The sequence below is a fragment of the Pleurodeles waltl genome, chromosome 3_2 (genome assembly GCF_031143425.1).
Source record: "Pleurodeles waltl isolate 20211129_DDA chromosome 3_2, aPleWal1.hap1.20221129, whole genome shotgun sequence".
Taxonomy (NCBI): domain Eukaryota; kingdom Metazoa; phylum Chordata; class Amphibia; order Caudata; family Salamandridae; genus Pleurodeles; species Pleurodeles waltl.
Window position 1 is genome coordinate 43,966,318 of NC_090441.1, and position 20,976 is coordinate 43,987,293.

At 44.3% G+C, this 20,976-nt stretch overlaps 1 protein-coding gene across 1 annotated transcript in view; it reads right to left on the bottom strand.

Moving 5' to 3' along the window:
- The window catches only part of LOC138286444 (uroplakin-3b-like), a 165,198-nt gene extending 149,594 nt beyond the window's left edge, over window positions 1-15,604 (bottom strand). The window contains exon 1 of the mRNA XM_069226709.1: window positions 15,447-15,604. Coding sequence (XP_069082810.1) covers window positions 15,447-15,504 — 58 coding nt within the window. The 5' untranslated portion in view covers window positions 15,505-15,604. The remainder of the gene's footprint in view (window positions 1-15,446) is intronic.
- Window positions 15,605-20,976: the final 5,372 nt, after the last annotated feature.

Genomic DNA, 20,976 nt, shown 5'->3' on the forward strand with positions numbered 1-20,976 from the left:
TCTGTCTGTATTTTTATTAGAATTGTCGAAAGTTGATTGCAACCCTCTTGTTCTCGACATTTAAGTTAATAGGGCCATATGGAAATGCCATTTGACGCCCACTTATTTAGTCATAATGATCGACTCTTGTTGCCAAAAATGTTTTCTGTCAAAAGGAAACGATGGTAAAGAAAAATATTCACAACAGCGCATAAGTAGAGAGGACACTGGAAAAAGGCGTGGACGCATAAACCGTGGGGAGGAGAGGGTGAGGCGGGACACTACAAAATGTCCCAGGAATAGGTGTGTCTTTTGTTTAAATGGTATTATAAAATAACACGCTGTTAAAAACTGTCTCCGGGCCTCCGAGGTCTCCCCCTCCCACAGGCCTTTCGAGTCAGTGGAACTGGCCAGCTGACGTGGAATGGTAGGGTCACGGCAGGGGTGGGTATTGGGGGTTAAGGTAGGGTGAGTGTTGAAGGTATACTCTGACTTTTGATTGTGCATCTAGAAGGCTTCTCAGCAGTTTTTTGCACCCTCTGTTCTCAGCTGTTGGGGTAAAAGGAGTTTTTTTTGTGTGGATAGTTCATTTTCTGGCTCAGGACATAACGTGTTTGGTTACTATTTGATTTTTTTACGGGCTTTGCTGGGATTGATCTGTATAAAGGGCTTATGTTCGTAGTTGTTGCTGGTGGAGCAGTTAATGAAATGCAGGTTGGGGACATGTTGTTGAGGGTCCCAGGAGGGCTGGCCTTTCATTGACTTGGGTTGCTGGTGCAGTTGAGTTTTAAGGCGGTTTGAATGAAAGCTCAGACTGGAGAGGAGAGTAGGGGCCCTTGAAGAATTATAGGAAAGCGATCTTTGGACAGTTAAAGTGCAACTAAGGCGTGATAAAGGATGGATGCGATTTGGGGATGTGGGGATGGGCGAATATATGTGGGAGGTTTGAGGTAGAGATGGCTGTCAGCCATGCATACAATATCAGTGAGGGGGTGTTTAGGTTGTAAGGCTTTGGTCGAAATTGCTTTTTTTTAGCACAAACCTGTCTTTAAAAAAACACCTTTTGCATGACATCACAGACGGATGAGCAGTGATTTTTATCTGATGCTACATTTTGTCACATATTTTGCCGTCTTGGTGAGTACAGATTATAAATCTTATGCCCCAAATCTCCGAGTTACTGCAGAATTTTCCGACAGCACTGAGGAAACACGAGGAATTTACGGCCCTAAGTGGCCGAGCTCTGTTGTCAACAAAAAATGAACTAAATTTCAAGTTGATGTAAGCGCTTACGACACTAAAAAGAAGAGTATAAACTCCTTCTGTGGTGGTGCAGCGCGAAAGCTGCATCATGATACAGCTCCATAAACCCACAACATCGACATAACCATGTCTGAAGCTGTGTGCATGCTATATCCTGAAACTAACAATTTAAATTCGTAAGAGCTGCTGTCTTCATATATTCAAAAAGAAGACGGCATCTCTTAAACTGCACAGATCTCTGTTGTGGCTCGCACTTTTACTCAGGATGCCACCAAGTGAGCAGCCCCTGAACCCATCAGCGTAACAGAAGGATTTTCTTCTATGGCAAATGCAGATAGCTCATTGAATCATCCTTACAGTTTTTCCAACATAACTCCTGAGGCCACAGTTGCATTGTGTACTGTATCGCTGTTCTCCAGGTGGACTTGAGCAAGGAATGCCTTCAGCATATGCACTGCATCATGCCATGTGTTCAAATAAGCATTCCATCTTTATGCAGTGATGGATTCCAAGCTGCCCCACTACTGGCACCAGTAGTTTATCCAGTCCTGTTTTCCCATTACACTCACGGGCCAAGCTCGGTTACTTACTTGGGACGTGAGTCTTGGCAGTTTGAGGTCTCCCGTTTATGCATGATGCTGTACTAAATTAGACACTGTATGGAGCACTCCATGGATGTTTGAAGTCGATGCTATTGTGAGATGCCCATTTCTTTATGCACTGAAGAGTATGGTCATCTGGTCGGGAGCTCCAGGGCCTGTCAGAGCCCCTACCTATGATGCGACGGTTTCCGTATACATGGAATGGCACTTTGTAATGGCTGTAGCTAACTGGCAAGCTGGTCCTATGCTACATTGTCAAGGGAGGTTACTTTCTGGACTGAAGCAAGGTGGGAGAAGCTGTGAGCAGCGGGTTAAGATTCCGTGGCCGGCATATGACGTGCTACGGGGGGGATGATCCATCGTTCATCAAACACAATATTATTTTATTTTATTTAAAAAGCACTTAAGTACACCTGTAGATACTTTGACACTTTTCCGCTATGGCTGATTAAATAACAAATAGATCAGAATGACCTCGTCTGTGTTTGTCTTGTGGTCATAGTTGCCTGATCAGTTGTCATGTCGTCCTTTTTTTTGCATTTCCTTGTTTGTTCATCTCCACAGATTAGTATTTCATGATCATCACGGTTCACAACATTCCATTACTTTTCGGACACACTTTCCAGCTGTGTTAACACATACTTGCTAGTTTTAGAACATCTATTTATGATCAGGATGAGTTAAGATTGCACTTAGTAGGCAACTGCTAAATACTTTTCAATAGCACTCGCACTCCACAAAAATGTATTTTGCAGGTAGCATTCATTTTTTAGACCACCTTTACTGAAATTTTGAGATAACAATACAAGCAGTCTGCCCGCAATGACAAGAAGCTGTGGATCATAACCAGCTATGTAAAGCATGTAGGATTACATTGGGCCTGTGTTCACACCAGGATTCAGGAATATTGAAAGCTTGGGGGTCCAGAGGGATTCCAAGTGGTGAAGTTACAGTGGCAGTGTGTCATCTTTGGGTCTTTCTTACAGAGTCATCAACATGTTGTCCCAGTCACTGGCAATCAGAGGTCACTCTAGGACCTTGGCTTCTTCCATGTACGGGGCTCTGCTTTCAGTCTCGGCCCATTTTATTGGGACTTGGCACCATGCCCCTACTTTGGCAGGTACCATAGCCTTCCACTTCATAGTGATGCCTTTTGGCGATCTATAAGGTGAGCTCCAAGAAACAGGCAGCTACCCTACCTTTTTTTGGTCGTTCATATTGGCCCAAAGCACATTTAAATAGGCTAGCCTAGGACAGGAGGCACTGGTGTTAGGAAAAAGTGTGTTGATTTTACCAGGAGACAAGTAGGCTGTGTGTAGCATATTAAATTGTATATATTTAAACTTCGGCCAGTGAGAGATAGTGTGCGGCTACACAATTTGTCTGGCCACCGTACCCATAACAAGTAACATCTGGAGCGAAGAGGCAATTGCTGGCTCATGGAAAGTAATACAGAATTTGACCCTGAGGGTGCGTACAAGTATGTTCCAGGAACGGTCCCTTGTGTTCTCTAAAGTAGTTCAAAAGACAGGAGTTGTCCATCCTGAAATAGATCCCCCAGGGTTGTGCTGCCTTAGTCCTCACCAGCCATAAGGTGGCCAAGCTGCTTAATCAAACCAAGCGAAGGGATGGTTTGGGCAAAGAGTGTGACATGCTTAGTGATCAGCAAACTTCTTTCAAAGCAGCTCAAAACCGTATGTAGTAACCAAGGTTACCCTCATCCAAATTTGGTGCCTTGGAGCAGTAGTTTATGTACATCCTGCGGTACAATAGGTGTCCGTCAGCACAAGCTTCTTATATCAAGAATCCCAAGATCCAGCGGCTTGGCCACTGGAGCTGGGACACCAAATATTAGTGCTCAAACTTTGGAACTACCAGCCAAGCCTGCTCGACCGGGAGGCACAGTGTAGCCAATGCAACTCTCCCAAGGCCATTGTTTCATATAAGCCCCCAAGCAGTACATTTAATTCACAGCGAATTTCCTTGTGAGAAGGATAGGAAGTTTAGAAAAGTAGTATAGGAGGCAGGTAATTTCCTTGATGTCTTCTATATAGAACATGATATCATCAGCATAAAGAATTTATGTATGAGTTCTGTCAGCTAGCGAGATACCACAGGCTCCCCCCGCCAGTGTCAGTTTGATGGCCAGTGGCTCCATAGCAAGCTCAAAAAAGAGGGAAGACAACGAACACCCTTGCTGGGTCCCTATACAACTTTCAAAGGGAGGAGAGATCAGTTTGGCCAAGCAGACTCTGGCAGTAGGACGTGTATAGACCATCATGCCCAAAATTATGGTACGTTTCCCAGAGCCAGAGTTGGGCAACACTTTGAACAGTTGAGGGTATAAAGCAGATTTTCCAGCCAACAACCAGGCAGGCTGAGCGAGGCCTATAGTTCTGTACAATTTTCAAATGCTCATTGACGTACACTTCCTGCACAAGAGCGATCTAAAATAGCTATTGATTTGTTTGAAGAAGGGTGAGAAGGGGCACGCCCTGGTTTAAAAGAGCTGCCATGAGTGCGACCACTGCCCCCTCATACAGAGAAGACACTTTGACGCTATTGCTCTGGCATAGGGCTGGAAAAATTCTACCAGGAACCTATCAGTGCCCAGAATTTTACCAGTAGCCACATCTCGTATGGCCTCCCTAATGTTGGTGAGATGGTAATGGGGGCATCTATCTCATCCTTAAGCTCGGGGCGGGGAAGGTTCCCAAGGTAAAGACAAGTCATTTAAAAAATCACAGACTACTGCAGCAGTACCCCAGGGTTTCTCATAGTCTTTGGTAAAAAATAAAAAGACGCCAAATTAATATCTTATTGGGAATGTAAGTGAACTCCCTGTGCAGTTTGAAGTGATGAAATTGGTATGTGTGTATTTTCTCAGTTGTCGAGCTATGCCAGCAATCTTCCTGTCCCCTTCAGTGTGAGTTCGAGCCATACAGGTGGTGTAGGTAAAGTAAAGCAGTTCTTCTGGAAAGACGGCCTACTCCTTGTGCCATTTTGAGAGAGTCTTTGAAGGTTAGCATTGCTCACCAGCTGTCTTTCTATTTACACACAGGAGTCTTCAACCTTTCACCAAGCTTTCATGCGCACCCACCACAGCTTGGATATAGTGACCTCGTGTTATAAGGTTGTGGTGGAGACCAATCTATCATTATTCTTAAAGTAATCATGTATCCTCTCAGCCAGGGTGCTGCGGAATACAGCGTCTTCTAACATGGAGCATTGGAGGAGCACAAATGAATGGGAGGATCAACTTTGCCTCAAGCCAAGTCCATCTGCAGAGGGTTGTGGTTAAATACCATGCTGCCTTGGTAATTAAAGAAGGAAACTAGCATGCAGATCGAACCAGAACAGATGAACCAATTCAGTCAAACTTTTAGGTCATGTGGGTGTGGGGTTATAAATTAACAAAATCACCCCCAGTGTTGCATGGCCTCCAGATGACCATTGCTTGAGTCAGAGTGATAGTGCCTTTACGTTATTAACCTTTTGGGCCAATGGAGGGAATGAGATTTGTCTAGTGTGACAACCAGCATGCAATTAAAGTCTCCCCTAAAATTCATAGACCATACACCCACTTAGCTAGTTGCTCTGACAAATGATTCAGGAATGTATGTCACTCTGTGTTGGGAGCACAAATGCTTCCTAGTAAGACTGTGGCTCTATCCAGCTTGCTCTCCACCAGAACAAATCTGCCCTCTCCTTCCCCATCTCCGAAACTGTGATTGTCTCCAAACGAAAAGGACGTCTGCCATCACCAAACTCAGGACCCCCTGGTGTAGGCTGAAAAATTAGTAGAGAATACTTGATCCAGCCAACACTTCTAAAGCACAGCGCCTTCCCATGGTGGAATGTGGAATTCTTGCAGCAGGGCTACATGGACCCCCCCACAGAGAGAATAAATGTTGTATCTTTTATTTACAGCGTGCATCTTGCACTTGTTCCAAGTGATCAAGGAAAAGCTGCCAGGTGGCCCCATGCAGATGGAAGTAGGATTTGTGCCTGCACTCTGGATAGGCAACCAGTCTTCTCTATCCACCACTAGAATTGGGATATCACAAATTCCAATAATAATATTAGATTAGATGTAGTTTCACCTTTTGAAATCAGAGGTGACAATAATACAAGAGATTGTGGTACTGGGGGTGGCGGGGTGGCTGATCGTCCCAAAAACTAGAAAATCAAATAAATATCCTGTCGAGTGCATTAAGCAGCTTGCATCAATTAGCCCGTGAATATGCATCACAGTCATTTGATCCCAATGGAGAATTCAGCATCAGCAGCAAACAAACTGCTGAAACGTTGGCTGGGGCTTCAGATGGATCTCCGAAGAAGGCTGCAGTGCAAATGCCAAGGCCTACTGTCCTGAGCTAGTTGTTGTCAGAAAGCTGCCACTGGTCACGATCTATGCTTTTGTCCTACACCTTTTGTATGGCTGTCTGGTGTTTGGAACTGCGGGATGTGTCTGCCTGGGACTAGGTTGCCTACCATTCAGACCCATCCTAAGCTGCTTCTTGGTCAGAAAAAAAGAATGCATTCTGCACTCACAGGATGTTGAGCTTGGCCAGAGACAACAGTGAGTATTTTAGTCCCATCTCTCTGAGCTTTCTCTTCATGCCTAGGAAGGAGGTGCATTGATGCTGGACAGCCAGTATATAAACCAGAAAGATGAAGAGTTGGTGCTTGTCCATTTTGAGTTGCCCCACCTGTCTGGCCACTTACAATATTTCATATCTGTCCTTGAATTGCTTTGCTTAGTCCTTTATCCATTTCACCAGGAACTCCACAGCATCTTGCCTCTCAGAGCCCTCGGATGTTCTGACCATTATGATGTTGCAGCGATGAGGGCAGCCCTCTGCATCTTCTGCGCTTCCCTTGAGAAAAGTCAACCTATCCGTTGAGTTCTGGATCTGCTGCTGCAGATCTGATGTCTGGGGCTGTAGTTCTTGTAGCGCATGTTTGAATTAGTTGACCCTGTCAGCCAGCTGCTTTTGATTATCCTACATTAGACTAACACCAATTGCAGTGGCATCTGTTTTGGCCTCCAGGAAAGCCCTGTTTTTTTGTGTTGCCTCCAAGCTAATGTCCAGGTGGAAGAGAGTACATTGCTTTAAATCCTGATACCTTGCTGATGACTGGGTGCTCAGTTTGGCAGACTTCAACCTACACATGACTTTCAGGAACTAATGTTACAATTGGTAGTGAGGTAGCACAGGCGGCCAAGCACGGTGAGGCAGGAGAGGAGCTGTGCTCCGAGGAAAATTGACATCCTAGCAAGACTTGGTGATGCGGAGTTGCAGACCATCACGAGCTACCCCAAGAGAGAGAGAACAGTCAATGACCATAACATGAGCAGCCCAATTATGCTGAAGATTTAGTACCCCCCATAACAGTGAGTATTCAGCAGCAGGTACCAACGGAGAAGACCCACTCAGTCCAGGAAGCACTTTACTCAACAGGTAGAATAATCAGTGGACCAAGGTGGTAAATATCTAAAATCTTTCAGCTGTACAGGAGATTATGGTATAAAATTTGAGATGCTATGTGAATGATGATGCGTCAAGTTTGGCTGGCCTCAGCATCCTTACGTAGTTTGTGACATACATCAAATGTTTGTAGTGGGGTGCCGATGGTGATCAACAGCACTGTGACCCACGGGGAGCTGAGCATTTGATGGAAAGGTGTCTAGACAATATAATGAGTTGTGGATAGCACCCACTATGCCAGCTTGTTGTCACGGTCCACCCCAGAGGAGAGAGAAACAGGAGACGGCAGCACACGCATCCCAGTCAGGTACACAGCTCTACCCCTTGGGGCATAGTGACTGATGGATACGAGGCACCAGTAGGAGGGCCCAGTTGGGTTTCATTGAACAGGCAGAGCCGCCGGTAGAGAAAGGTAGTAGGTGCCCCAATGTTTTTTATCCTCCAAAGGCACCTGAAGTATGCTACCAAGCCCCATGTGGCAACGTGATCCCCTCTGAACCATAATCAAATCCTGTAGGTCACCACTAATGAGAGCGAGGGGGCTACTTAATTTACTAAAACACAACAGGTGTTAAATAAATGTGGAAATATACTATTTTACAACTTCATTTATTGGCTGAACCCAAAATAGATATGGAAAATACTGATAAGAGGGCCAATAAATAAATATAGATAAAACAGACGAAAATGGCAATAAATAAATACCATAAAGCCGGGAGAGCGAATTATCAAGCATGTACCTCTGGGGGGCTGCGCCTATTAGTTGACCACTGCAGCCCCCTCCTTGTCATCAACATCAAGCACCAACAAGAAGTCAGAGGAGTAGGTGTAAGTAGGAGGCCCTTCTTCAAGTGGGTCGGGCATCGGCTGCAACTGCATGGCTCAGAGAAGAGGCATTGCAGCTCCCTACTGTCGAATGCCATTCACTGGAAGTGCCAGAAAAAACAGGCCAAATGCAGCAGGGGCCTGTTGGGTGGTCTAGGGTCAAGCTAGCCATGGCAGCTGCCATGGACCCACTGGCTCTCCTCATCACACTGTGCAGCTCTGTGTGAGTTGGGCCTACCCAGCAGTGTGGCTCAGCTGGCCGGCACAAACTTGGGGCCCACTAGACCCAGGCCTTCTTTCTTGTAATTTGGCTGCTCAGCTGGCCACAGCTCCCCACCGGGGCCAACTGCACACCAACATGGTTGATAAAGGTGGATGTTGTGAGATAAAAGCCGATTCTAGGTGCACCGAGCAGGGAGCCCGTATAAGGTGCATCCACTATCTTTGCCACCTTGGCCATGTCAACTTGCAAGTAGCACATCCATGTTTTTAGCATTTCCTGATTGTCCTCAACAACTATCGTCTTCCTGTATTGTTTTCAATTATTGGGTCATACTGAGTACTCCTTGCTCTGGTCCCAAGGGCAAGGCCTTTTGCCATGCCCATTGCCTGGTGCCCTTGAAAAAGGAGCCTGGAGAGCACAAGTTTTGCACTGGAAAGTAAATCTAATAAAAAGGAGATAGTCCTGTCAGTTTTCCAGTCATAGACAGATTCCAAAATACCTTCATCCCTAGACGTCAGATGGGCCTTATTTAGGGGCTATTTAGAGCAGACTAAGGAGTTCAGAGGGAGTTCAGAGTATTTAAATCTTTACCTATCTTGTATGGTTCTGAGAATAAGGGTAGGAATGTAGTTTCTCAAACGATAAGCAAATGGGTCATTCCACAATCATACAAAAATGTAAGTGTTTTCTTCCGGTATCTGTCCAAACTAAGTCACGGTCAGTTTCTGCACCTTGTGCAGAATTGGGAAGTGTATCTCTACAGGAGATTTGTTGGACCGCTAAATGGTCATCAAATTCGATATTTGTAAATCATTATAGATTAGGCCCAATTGGCAATCAAAACTGTAACCTGGCCGCTATGGTGTTAAAAACGACAATTAATTGTCACTTAGAGAAATATGTTTTTTTCTGCATCAATAAATAGTTAGTAGATGTTTTGGGGGCTTCTTATTTGCTCAATCTGTTTGGGCTGGAATGAGGAGGACAGAGATGGGGCGGAGGGTATGGAAAATGTTCATTACCCTGTTTCATAGTCCTCCACATGCCAGTCCACATCCTCCCCCTGCTTACACCTCTATTTTGATTTGTGAAACATACAGGAGATGGGGCAGATGGAGGTGCAACCTTTTACTTAATTTTCATGAAGACAGAAGAAAGCCGTAGGTCAAATGGGTTCAAGATCCGATAAGGATGTTAAAAGGTCTGTCAGAGCCGGAAATGATTAATCAGTTAGAACTGAGACAAGGAGGACTACGAATCAAGGTAATGAAGGTTACCAGTAAGTAATGTGTTCATTCATAATGCTAGCCTTCGGTCTTGCCCTAAAATATTCAGCTACAAGATAATACTGTGGATAAAGATGTTCTGCCAGGTGCAGGCCAGCTATCTTCTGATAATGAATAGGACACACTCCTGTTTTTTTGTGTGAAGGCAGGGCTCGAAGAGACCAAGACCAAACACATGTGATAACACAATTTCTGAGCATTTCTGTAAGAATGCAGACAGCTTTCATAGTATCAAAGGCAGTGTATGTTTAAAATATGTTGAAAGACTTTGTCACACCTTGGCGTTGTTATGATGCAGCCCATGATAAATGGTTGAAGGGCTGCTGTGCACACAGTGGCTGAGGTTGTTCTAGATCTAGAATAAACCTTTTGGAAATATTCTCATTTTGAAGTCTGTGCTTCATTTACTACACTGGTGATGATTGGAAGAACCCAACCAATCAAACAATGGAAACCTCAACAGTGATTGTGTACATTGGGCCTGGCACCTGTAGAAAGCTCATGGGTTTGCACTCCTGCTGCCAGTCATCGAGAGACAAGTGGGAGCAAGGTCACTGGTCATCAAAGTGAAAAGCCTTGTGCTGGTCACAATGGTAAGAGGCGTTACTTCATGTGCCTCTTCTTTTCAACTGTGAACGCCTTGAAAAACTTGTCAGGCTTTACCTAGCTGCCCAGTTATGGTGCTGAATGTGGCATTCATCGTAAACCTGTAACATTTGGAAGTAATAGCTCTGACCAGATACTAGTATGTTTTTGAAACTAGACTTACTGTGCATGAAGCACGTTGACAATTCATGAATATAGAACAGCATTGCTCATGCACCATGAGTGTGCATACATAAGGACCCTGAACCGCACGGAATGCTCAGTATTAGCAGAGACGTCTGCATCACCTCTCTCTTCTGACAAAATAACTCTGGAGCAAGTGATTGAATTCATACATGTGGTGTGACTCTGGGCCGGCTTTGGCGCTGGTGACGCCCTGTGCTACAGTCTTTTTTTGGCACCCATCACCTCCTCCTCAGATTCCCTCACTACCACCCAACAAATGTGCCCCTAATCTCTCCATAGCCCCCCTTTCACATAAATTAATTTGTTTTAAAGACTTGTAAAGGTTGACTTTACTAATCCTTTCAGCTGTCCACATAGAATATCATTCTGTTCTTTGCAGCAGACATATTAACCCTCTAAGCTACTTGATGGCGAGTCAAAGCTGCCACAAGACAAACCTCCGATCTCTCTCTCTAGCAAGAACATTAATCACAGGTATCTTGACATTTTAATTGCTTCCTGAAGGCTGGACGCACAAGAAACTTTCCAGCAGGTGTTTTTAAATGGCAAGTTTGGTAAGTTATTGTTAAACACAGAGCGCCCCTGAGGTCAGCACCCGGTGGGGCCACACCACTCACACCGCCCTAAAGCTGGCCCTGGTGTGACTTGAAGGGCTTCACCACACTTACATGCAAGTGTGCCACTATTTTGATTTGAAGTATACAAAAATGTGATGGATGGAATGCTTTAATTAATCTCACAAACTAATAATGACTCAGGGCACTATTCCAGTCCACTGTTATTGTGCAAACTATGCCAACTCAGTTTCGACCCAGCCATATGCAAATCAGTCTTGATCCTGCTCCTGTAGGAAAAATCCAGGCTAAACTGTCAGACCAGTTCATCTCTGACCCGGAACTCAAGCAACACAAGACCGGCTTCACCCATATTAGGGCTCTTGGCATGATTACGCTGGCACAGTGTACATGAGACTTTCGTCAGGGCATAGCCTTTCACCTTAGAGCATCACCTTGAATTATACAAAAACGTGAGGGATGGAATGCTTGAATTAATTTCAGCCAATGTTTTTTCCTTAGGTCGCATCACAGTCCAGTGTTATCTCGCCACCATGCCACTTCGGTTTAGACCCAGCCATACGCAAACCAGTCTCGACCGTGCTCCAGTAGGAGCACTCCATCATTAACTGCAATACCAGGTCCTCCCTAATCTGGAACACACGCAACCCAAGACCAGTTTTACCCTAATCAGATCTCAGCAGTCGGGAGTAGCTTGATTCCAGAGGCAGAGTGTGCACATCTGGCCCTACCCGTCCCGCTTAGGGCATCGCACTGAATATAGAACAAAGTGATAAATGGAATGCTTGAATTAATCTCACCCACTGATAATTACTCCGGGCACCATCCCAGTCCATAGTTATTTTGCACACTGTGGCATATAGGCAGAATAAATAGTACGGTGGTTGAAAATGACCTGACAGACAGAAGAAGGTTCAGCTCAACTTCATTCAGTGCCCAACCATGCAAAGATGGATTATTTAATGCCATCCATCTCTGCTTGTGATTTTCCACCTGTCCGAATAGAAATACCATGTGTCTAGTCTGCCATTATTTTTATGTAATGAGGATCTTAACCTGTCTGTAGAACAGACTTCTGGTGCGTTATAAGTAAGGATTACACGTGTACTGCTGCGCCTGTTTGTCATGCTTGCTCCATTTAACACAGGGTATCTGATGTCAAAAAAGTTTATTTGCTTTTTACAAAAAACGAATTTGTCACAAATATAAACCAAAAACAAATAAATAGTTAAAAATATTTTGTTTAACAAAATGTAAGTTTCTCACTGGTCACACACAATTGCCTTTTTTTGGGGGGGGGGGTAGTTATCATGCTGAAACTTTTGCACTGACTAATAATAGATAGTACTGTCAAAGATCAAAAGGCAGATGATCTATTTTGTTAACTGACACTTAACAAAATCCAAATGTCAAACGAATTTAGAAGGAAAATAAAACTAACAAAATATTTTAATAATGTTCTTATTTTCCTTCAAATCCAGAAGATAGCGAGAGAAGACATACTTAGAAGTCAGTTACACCAGTTTTTCTAATTGTTGTATAATTCCTCTACTTTCACTATCGGTTTCAGTTCGGATAATCTTTAAAACATTCAATTTTAACAAAACTAGGACTAAAAGATATTTGCAGGTAGAATATTACATTAACAAATGTGGATTGGGAGGCATCTTCACCCCAGGCAAAGTAATAAAAAGTGGATCCTTAGTATCTTTCAGTACTTTCAGTCCAGAAGTGAAATACAGAGCTCAATCCAATTGCGAAACATTGTGTTACAACTAGCAGAAGTGATTATAAGCACCACAGATAGAGCTGTTAGCCTAACAAGACTAATAATAAACCCAAGGTACTGGGAAACGTCTGCATCTGAAATATCTCAAATGAGAATATAGCCTGTTTAAAATATAGGTCTCATTGGGAACTAGAAGCTGAAATTCAGATTCCACAAGCATCCTGACCTTTTTACATGACGTCATGTCTTTTAATGTTGTACAGACCACAGAGGACACTGCGGCTACTCTTACGACTTTTGTCAAATTACACTGCTGCATACCTAACGAACCCCTGATCTTTCCACATCATTAGCCTAAGATCAATGAATTTACTCCAGGACCTATCCAGAGATTCAGGCGGTGTAATATTAGGAGCACTGTTGAACATCCGTCTGCACTGAAATGTTCAGGCATCGAACATGGTTTGCTTGGAGTACATGCCCTCAAAACTGATGGCACGGATCCCTCGAATCAGACATCTGTCCACTCTTTTGATGAAAGGGATGCTTTGGTCAAAAGATCAACCATTAGAAATGTAAAAATCAGTCGACAGATAATGACATCATCAAAGAGTGACAATCTGGCATAAGAAAAAAACAAATATAGAAAGTCTGTAGAAATAAACGAGAAAACAAGAAAAGCCATCCCTGGTAGGACACTAAATTTTTTTTTATTAACAGTGAAAAATTAAGAAAAAAGGGTAAAAAAAAAGAATGCTCGCATCTCTGTCTTAATTATTAGATATAATTAAACAATCTCAGGTATATTTGTTCTATATTTGAGTAATGTTTAATAAACACACTGACAGTTATAGTCAGACATATTGCTTGACATAAATGTTTTGTCCTAAATATAATTTACAAAAACTTCACCGCTTTGGGTATACATTTTCTATGACCTCTTTGGTACAGATGTCCCATTATGAGCTCCAGTAGGGTTATGTTTTTGTAAATAATATTCAGGACACACAGTTTACGTCAAACGATACTCTGACTACAGTGTTCGGTTACTTTGCTGTCAGCATGCTGTTTTGTACATGTAGAAACAATGAGAAGTAGCAGATCTTGTTAGATTTTCTGAAGATCTAAACTGTATCTCCCTTTTTTCCACAGTCAACTCGTAATTTTGGGTCTGAGTTTCAAACAAATGCACCACAGTTCTCTGTACAATTTCAGCAGTCACTGGGAGTGATATACTTGGAAAGGAGCAGCACATATGAAGTCATGTTCCAACCATTCAAGTAAGTACCTACAAGCTGCTGGTTCCTTTGTGATTGGGCCATATATTTTTTTATTTTTAGTACCAGAAACAAAAGTACTCCACATGTAATCCAAAAGAAGCTAAGTGCCCTGAATAAATTTTCTATATCAAGAGCCCTCCAGAGACCTAGTCTGCTTCGGCGCTCCACTCGGCCACTCTTCTCATTGTACCTAACCACAATACTTTAATAAAACAACACTTAAAAAGGTAACAGGACAGCCTATTCACCTCAACAGACATCTGGGTACAGATACAACAAAGATCCTTAACATGTAAAGCTATTTTTCATATACCAATTCTAAACAAAAGGATAACCCAGAATCTGCACAATTACAATCAAAACATGTTATTTAAAATGTGTTTTTTAATATTAAAAATTCTTATATTCACATCGTTCTTTTAGGAGAGATACAAAATCCCGAGACTGCACATAGATAATACATACCACATTAAAACACATTAGGATCGGTACTTGTGCTGGTCATTAGCTCGCCCAAAACTAGCTAATAATATAAGTCATGTAGGGCAGGGGGGACTTCTGCGAAAAATAGAATGTTGTCCTGTCTGCCCTGCTTAGGGTGTATACAGAGGGGAGTGCACACACTCCTGGCAGCCCCCTATTTAAAGTATTCACATGGCTGTACTCTCTAAATAGGGTGGACGGAACATCTACCAATAGATAAGGGGGTTGGACGTCCACCATTAAAGTGCAAATATGGCTAGACACTAAATATGGTGGACAGGTCACCCACATATTTACAGCGGATGTCCTCTGTATGCCAAACTATAAGTTACCTTCTTAATCACAGAAATCTCACTGTTGGGTCACATTCACACATAGGGATTCCGCCAATTCCTACTTTCTGGAACGAGTTTGAGGTTTCCTCTGCTCGTCCCTTATATTTTTTGCAAATTATTCCATGAGGTGCTACGCTTGCCCAGCGCGACATTCACTTCTCTCCTCGTGTCAACGCATCAAAACGGGCCAGATTTTAAAGCTGCTGGCCTTATTTCTTGCTTCATCAAAGGACAAAAATTAACAAGTTTCTAAACCCGAATACCTCTCTTGGCTGGGGACGGACAGTGGCCATCTCAGACACGGTCCACACCCAGGGTGGTTCAGGGAATTAACGCATCCACTGCCGGAACTACGTCACAGGTTCATAGATCGGGGAGACCACTCTGCCTTTAATCCTTACCAGGTCGATAAAAGTACTATTGCTTTAGTTGGCAACATCCATCTGGTGCTAGTTAACAAAGCCAAAATATCCGTTTGGGTTAGCGCCCGATATAAATATGCGCATTATGTTACGACACTTGGCCGCCCTCTGAGGGGTCCTGCGGACACAACGAACATTCCCAGCTAAAAAGGGGTCCTACCTGCAGCGTTCCCAGTTTCCAGCAGCGCCAGCAGCAGCACAGCACACCCAGGAGACATGCTGTCTGCAGACGGGACCTCTCTTCATGTGGGCGTCGGTGGGACTCACGCGCATCTGTACCTGGGCCTCTGACCTGCCTCTCAGGCACGCGCCCTCTCCGCCAGCCCTTCCTGCGCTCACGAATGCACTTAAATACACACCTGCAGCACGTCAATCTGGGCGCAGCTCGAGACCTTACCCCGCCGCTGGCGATGGCCTGTCACCAGAGTTCAAAGCAGAACTGAGGGGCGGCAGGGGTAAACTCAGGACTACATCTGCCTCAAACTGATATATGGGCTTCCCAAAGTCCCCACAAATGTTTCGCACGTCTGTTTACCATCATATAGAGAATTACTGTATGCTGATAATGCGTTATAATTGCCTTAGAAAACTCTGTGACAAAATAAGCATTTTAAGTCTTCGACTTTCCTGGTATGTAGGGGCGCAAGTGGTACAGACTTTAGGGTCGGATGTACTAGTTACTGGTTACAAAAATACTGGTCGCTATTTGTCACCAGTAATGTTACGCCCTGTAAATAATTTTATGAATTGTCCTCTGTAGTAGTAGGTCAGTTTATAAAATGCCAAGTCCTACTGGCTTGTAACCGATCTACTTCATGAATATTAATGTGGCAGGTCACAAATTGCAACTCACTGTGATTGGTGGCCATGACAAGATCACCATGTCTGTGATCACCTTTAAATAAAGTAACATTTGTTTCTTAATGCGGCCTGTAATCGCCTACAATTCTTTCTTACCTTCACAAAGGGTGAGGGGGTGGACCTCTTCCCATTGGTGAATGGCTTGCCGCCCCAATTCAGGAGTCGGTATACTTTCATTGTTTTGCAACCAGACTACATGCGCAAAACATTGATACATCTCATACTGAATCGCAATTTGGAAGGATCAGCTACAACACAACCCTTCCACATTTCAAACTGGTATCCACTCAAAAAATCCAGTTTAGGATCTCTTAAACGCTTACTGATTCCTACAATGAGTTTAGTGCATTGTAAATAAAAAAAATTGATGTCACAAACTGCAAATTAGACTGTTTGCAACAGCAAAAAACTTTGCATCTCAGGCCCATTGACATTCAAGAGTGACACTGACTGAGGGGTGCTGTGGATTTGGACTGTTTTCTAGTTTAGATCAAAGAACAAAAAAGTAATTGTAGTTTTAGAAATAAATGAATCATGTAGATTGATTAACCAAAATGCTAGGAGTAAGGTCACGCACTCTTTGTCTAACAGTCCATGGGTGTTATCACAGGTTTGGTCCCTTTCAGGGTGGGCTTTAGGGCAGTGCGACTGGTGCGGCTACACTGGGCGCCAAACTTTGTGTGTGTGTAAGTGTGTGGGGTGCTGTGTTTAACAATAACATTGTTTGAAAACACCTGCTGCAGAGTTACTTGTGCATCCAGCTTTCTGCTAGAAATAAAAACGTCAAGATAACTCTTTTGATTAATGTTTCTGCTAGAGAGATCAAAGTTTTGTCTAGTGGCAGTTTTGAATCAACATATAGTAGTGCAGAGGGTTAATATGCCTGATGCAAAAAAACGCAGACCATGAAGATCACAGATATGTATTTTATGTGGCTAGCTAAGTGGATTACTGCTTTTGTCACACAGATTCTTTCGTTACCAGAGTTCATAAGATACAACCCTAGTATAGAACAGTGAATGTTATGGACTGTCATCAAGGCGCTGCATGCAAACTGCATAAAACAGGTTAGGATATTATGTGTTTTTTCTCCCCAGTCTTTCATTATCTATTCCGAATGTTGCTAAAAATGGTTTGTTTGGGTAGATATACATTCTTGTTAGTAAAGTCCACCTTTGCCAGTGCTTCAATAAAAATAAAATGTATGTGAGAGAGGGGATATGGGGAAAGGAGGGGCACTTTTGCCCGGTGGTAGTTTTATATAAGTGAGGGAATCAGAGGAGGAGGTCATGTTGGGAAGCCAAAAATTATCTTTGCACTTGGCACCACCAGCGCTAAAGCCGGGTCTGGTCCTTTGCCCTATCCTTAGTCCCTCAACAGCCTACTATTTGCCACTGAGGGAATCAGAAGATGGGCATAGAGTGAAACTACAGAATACTAAGGCCCAGATTTATGAAGCTCTAATGTCACATTAGCGTCTTTTCTTTTTTACGCTAACGTGGCGCTAGGCTTAAAAAATTGCCGCGACATATTTACAAAGTGGCGCAATGCCTACATTACACCACTTTGTAACCCTTTGCGCCACATTATGCATGCAGCAAGCATAATGTATGCATAGGGGGCATTCCCTCGTTAGGGGGACTGCAAAAATGGTGCAGTGAAGTCTAAGATATTCCACTGCATCATTTTTTGTGGCTACTTTTAATGCCTGCTGAAAGCAGGTGTTAAAGGGGGCACACCAATGGTTACAATGGACCCCTATGTACTGTTCAGGGTTAGCGCCAACATTTTGACACTACCCCTGAACAGTACATCAATAGCTTCAAAAATGTTTACGCTATTGCCCCCTACCCTTGCGCCATGGTGCACCGTATTTTAAATACGGCACACACCTGGTTGTGGTAGGGGGGCGCTAAGGAGGGCATAAGAAAAATGATAATGAACTGGGTGCAGTGCCACTTTTCTAAAATCTGCCCCTATGTGCTTTGGTGACATATTTAAAAGGCCTATATATGGGTTTCACTTGATAGACAGAGATGGTGGCATGCATGTACATAATGTGAAGGAAAACATATTGCTTAGCTTTTGAAGATTGGCTTTTGAACGTCATAGCAATATGAAAACTGTGATCCTAACTGCAATTGAGTCAGGGTCACTTGATGTGGGAGCAGAGTCAGAGACATGGCTAAAAAGAACACAATGTTCTGCAGCTATTTTATTGGCCTTTCACCTATAAAATATACATTTGCATTAAAATTTAACATTATCATATGTTTACAGTTTCATTTCAAATTTAATAAAGTTTTCACATTTTACCTACTCTTTACCATCCTGCTGACTGAGGTCTCCCTATGTTAGAGTGTAAGAAAAGCTAAAAATGTAATACAAACTTCAAAAAAAAAATAGTAAAACATGTTTTTAGCTTAAATATTTATGTAGCACAGCACAACATGCCTCGGGACCCAGGATATGATCTGGGTAAACTTTAGAAACTGCTACAAAAATGTGATGTGTCTAATGTTTGCTATCTTTTCTCTTTCCTGGTGACTCTAAATGGATCTTTTTAAGAATGTAGTTGGGCCTTCTATTATTTTTTGCACAATGCTATATAGTGCGGACATAGCCATGTGGGCAATTGAGCACTTCAGAAGCAACCGTAAAATACAATATACACTGGCAACTACAACCTCACAGTTAACCCCTTGGGTGCCTTGGACGTAATGGTTACGTCCTGGGCAGTACCGATCGGGTGCCCAAGATGTAACCGTTATGTCCTGCACCCGGCCCTCAGGGGAAGTGCTAGTGCTTCCCCCGAGGGCCTCCCACCTTCCTCCTATGGGCAGGGATGGAAGAGGAATTGCTTTAATTAGGCCGATCTGCCCCATGGGGGGGCAGAAGCCACTAGGCACCGGGGATTTTTTTTTCTACAGATGGGGAGTGACCCCTTAGGCAAGGGTCGCTTCCCTGGAGGGCACATTTGTTTAGGCAATTTCTGCCCCCTTTGGAGGCAGATCGGCCTATTTCTATTAGGCCGATCTGCCCCCGGGGGGGGCATAAATCACTTAGGCACCAGGGAAAGTTTTTTTTTCTAAAAAAGAGGGTGGGGGCATGACCTTACCCCCACTGCAAATAAATGGGGATAAAGTTGTTATGCCCACCGGTAGGCAGAAAGGGAAATTACCCCCAATCCACTCCCCGGAGGGGCAGAAAGCCTACTAGGCCAGGGAATAAGAAAAAAACAAATCAAGACCTGGACCAACCCCACCTCGAGTCCAGACATCGCCATTGCTATTTCCGAAGGTTACAGCACCCTAAGGAGGGACCGGCCCTCCCTCCCAGGTGGAGGACTCGCCATCGTACACAAGTCCTCACTACGTCTCAAGGCCGTCTAAGAAGATCACTGCACCACCATGGAACACCTTCACTTCCTAGTCCACTCCACCCACAACTCCTCCATCCGCGGCACCCTGGTGTACAGGTCACCCGGTCCCCACTCAGCTTTCATAACAACATCGTTGACATTGCTACTCCCCAGGCCCTGGTGTCAGTCGACTACCTCCTCCTCGGCGACCTGAACTTCCACCTAGAGGACCACACTGGCCCAAACAACACCGCTTTACTCGACAACCTCGTCACCCTCAGCCTCAGACAGCTGGTCTCCACACCCACACACATGGCAGGACACACACTGCACCCCATCTTCACCTTAAGTGACCGGATCACCATCAAGACCATCTCAACCCCAGACTGGACCGACCACTGCTGCATACACTTCACAATCACCACACCCAGCAGCCGCACCCGCACCTTCAGGACCCCCCATCGGAAATGGAACGAAATCACCAACAAGCAACTCACCTCATCGCTCGCCATATCCCTCCCTCCCCCCTTTGACGACACCAACACAGCAGCGCGCAACCTCAACGCATGGATCACCGAATGCACCGAGACTCTAGCCCCTCTCCGGCTGACATCGGGCAAATGCATACTTAAGAAGGCCAGCTGGTTCACCACCGAACTCCAAGAATCAAAGCATACCGCAGATGTTTAGAAATAAAAGCCAATCCAGCGATGAACTCGCCTCATTCAGAGACGCAACCGCCGCCCACCGATGAAAAATCAAAAATGCAAGGAAGGACACACTACAGGAGGGCATCAACTCCTCTGCACACAACTAGAAAGAACTTTTCTAAGTCATCAACGAGTTCACAGATCCTCTCTCCGAAGCCACCAGCATCCCCCGTCACAGAACCTCTGCGACAAACTCACCTTCTTTCTCCACCACAAGATTTAGGACATCTACGACAGCTTTCTGTCACCTGGCACCGGAACCTGCGACCAACCCACCCCCCCAGAACCCACCCAGACCATCTACGACTGGTCCACACTCACCACAGAGGAAACAGTCAACATAATGAACAGCACCCACTCCGGAGCCTCGTCGGACCCCTGCCCGCACCACATATACATCAGAGCCAGCACATCCATCGTCCTGAGCTTCATAACACAATCAACTGCTCCATCAGCACAGTCTCCTTCCCTAAGGACTGGAAAAACGCCAAAATATGCCCTTTGTTGAAGGAACCTTCAGCCGACCCAACTGAACTAAAGAATTCCCAGCCCATCTCGCTGCTACCCTACCCCGCCAAAGTACTAGAGAAAGCAATCAATGCACAACTACGGAATTTCATTGAGGCCAACAACTCCCTGGACAGCTTCCAGTCTGGCTTCCGTAGCAATCGCAGCATGGAGACAGCACTCCTGAAAGCCACTGACGACATCTGATTACTCCTAGATAGCGTTCACACCGCAGCACTCATACTCCTTGA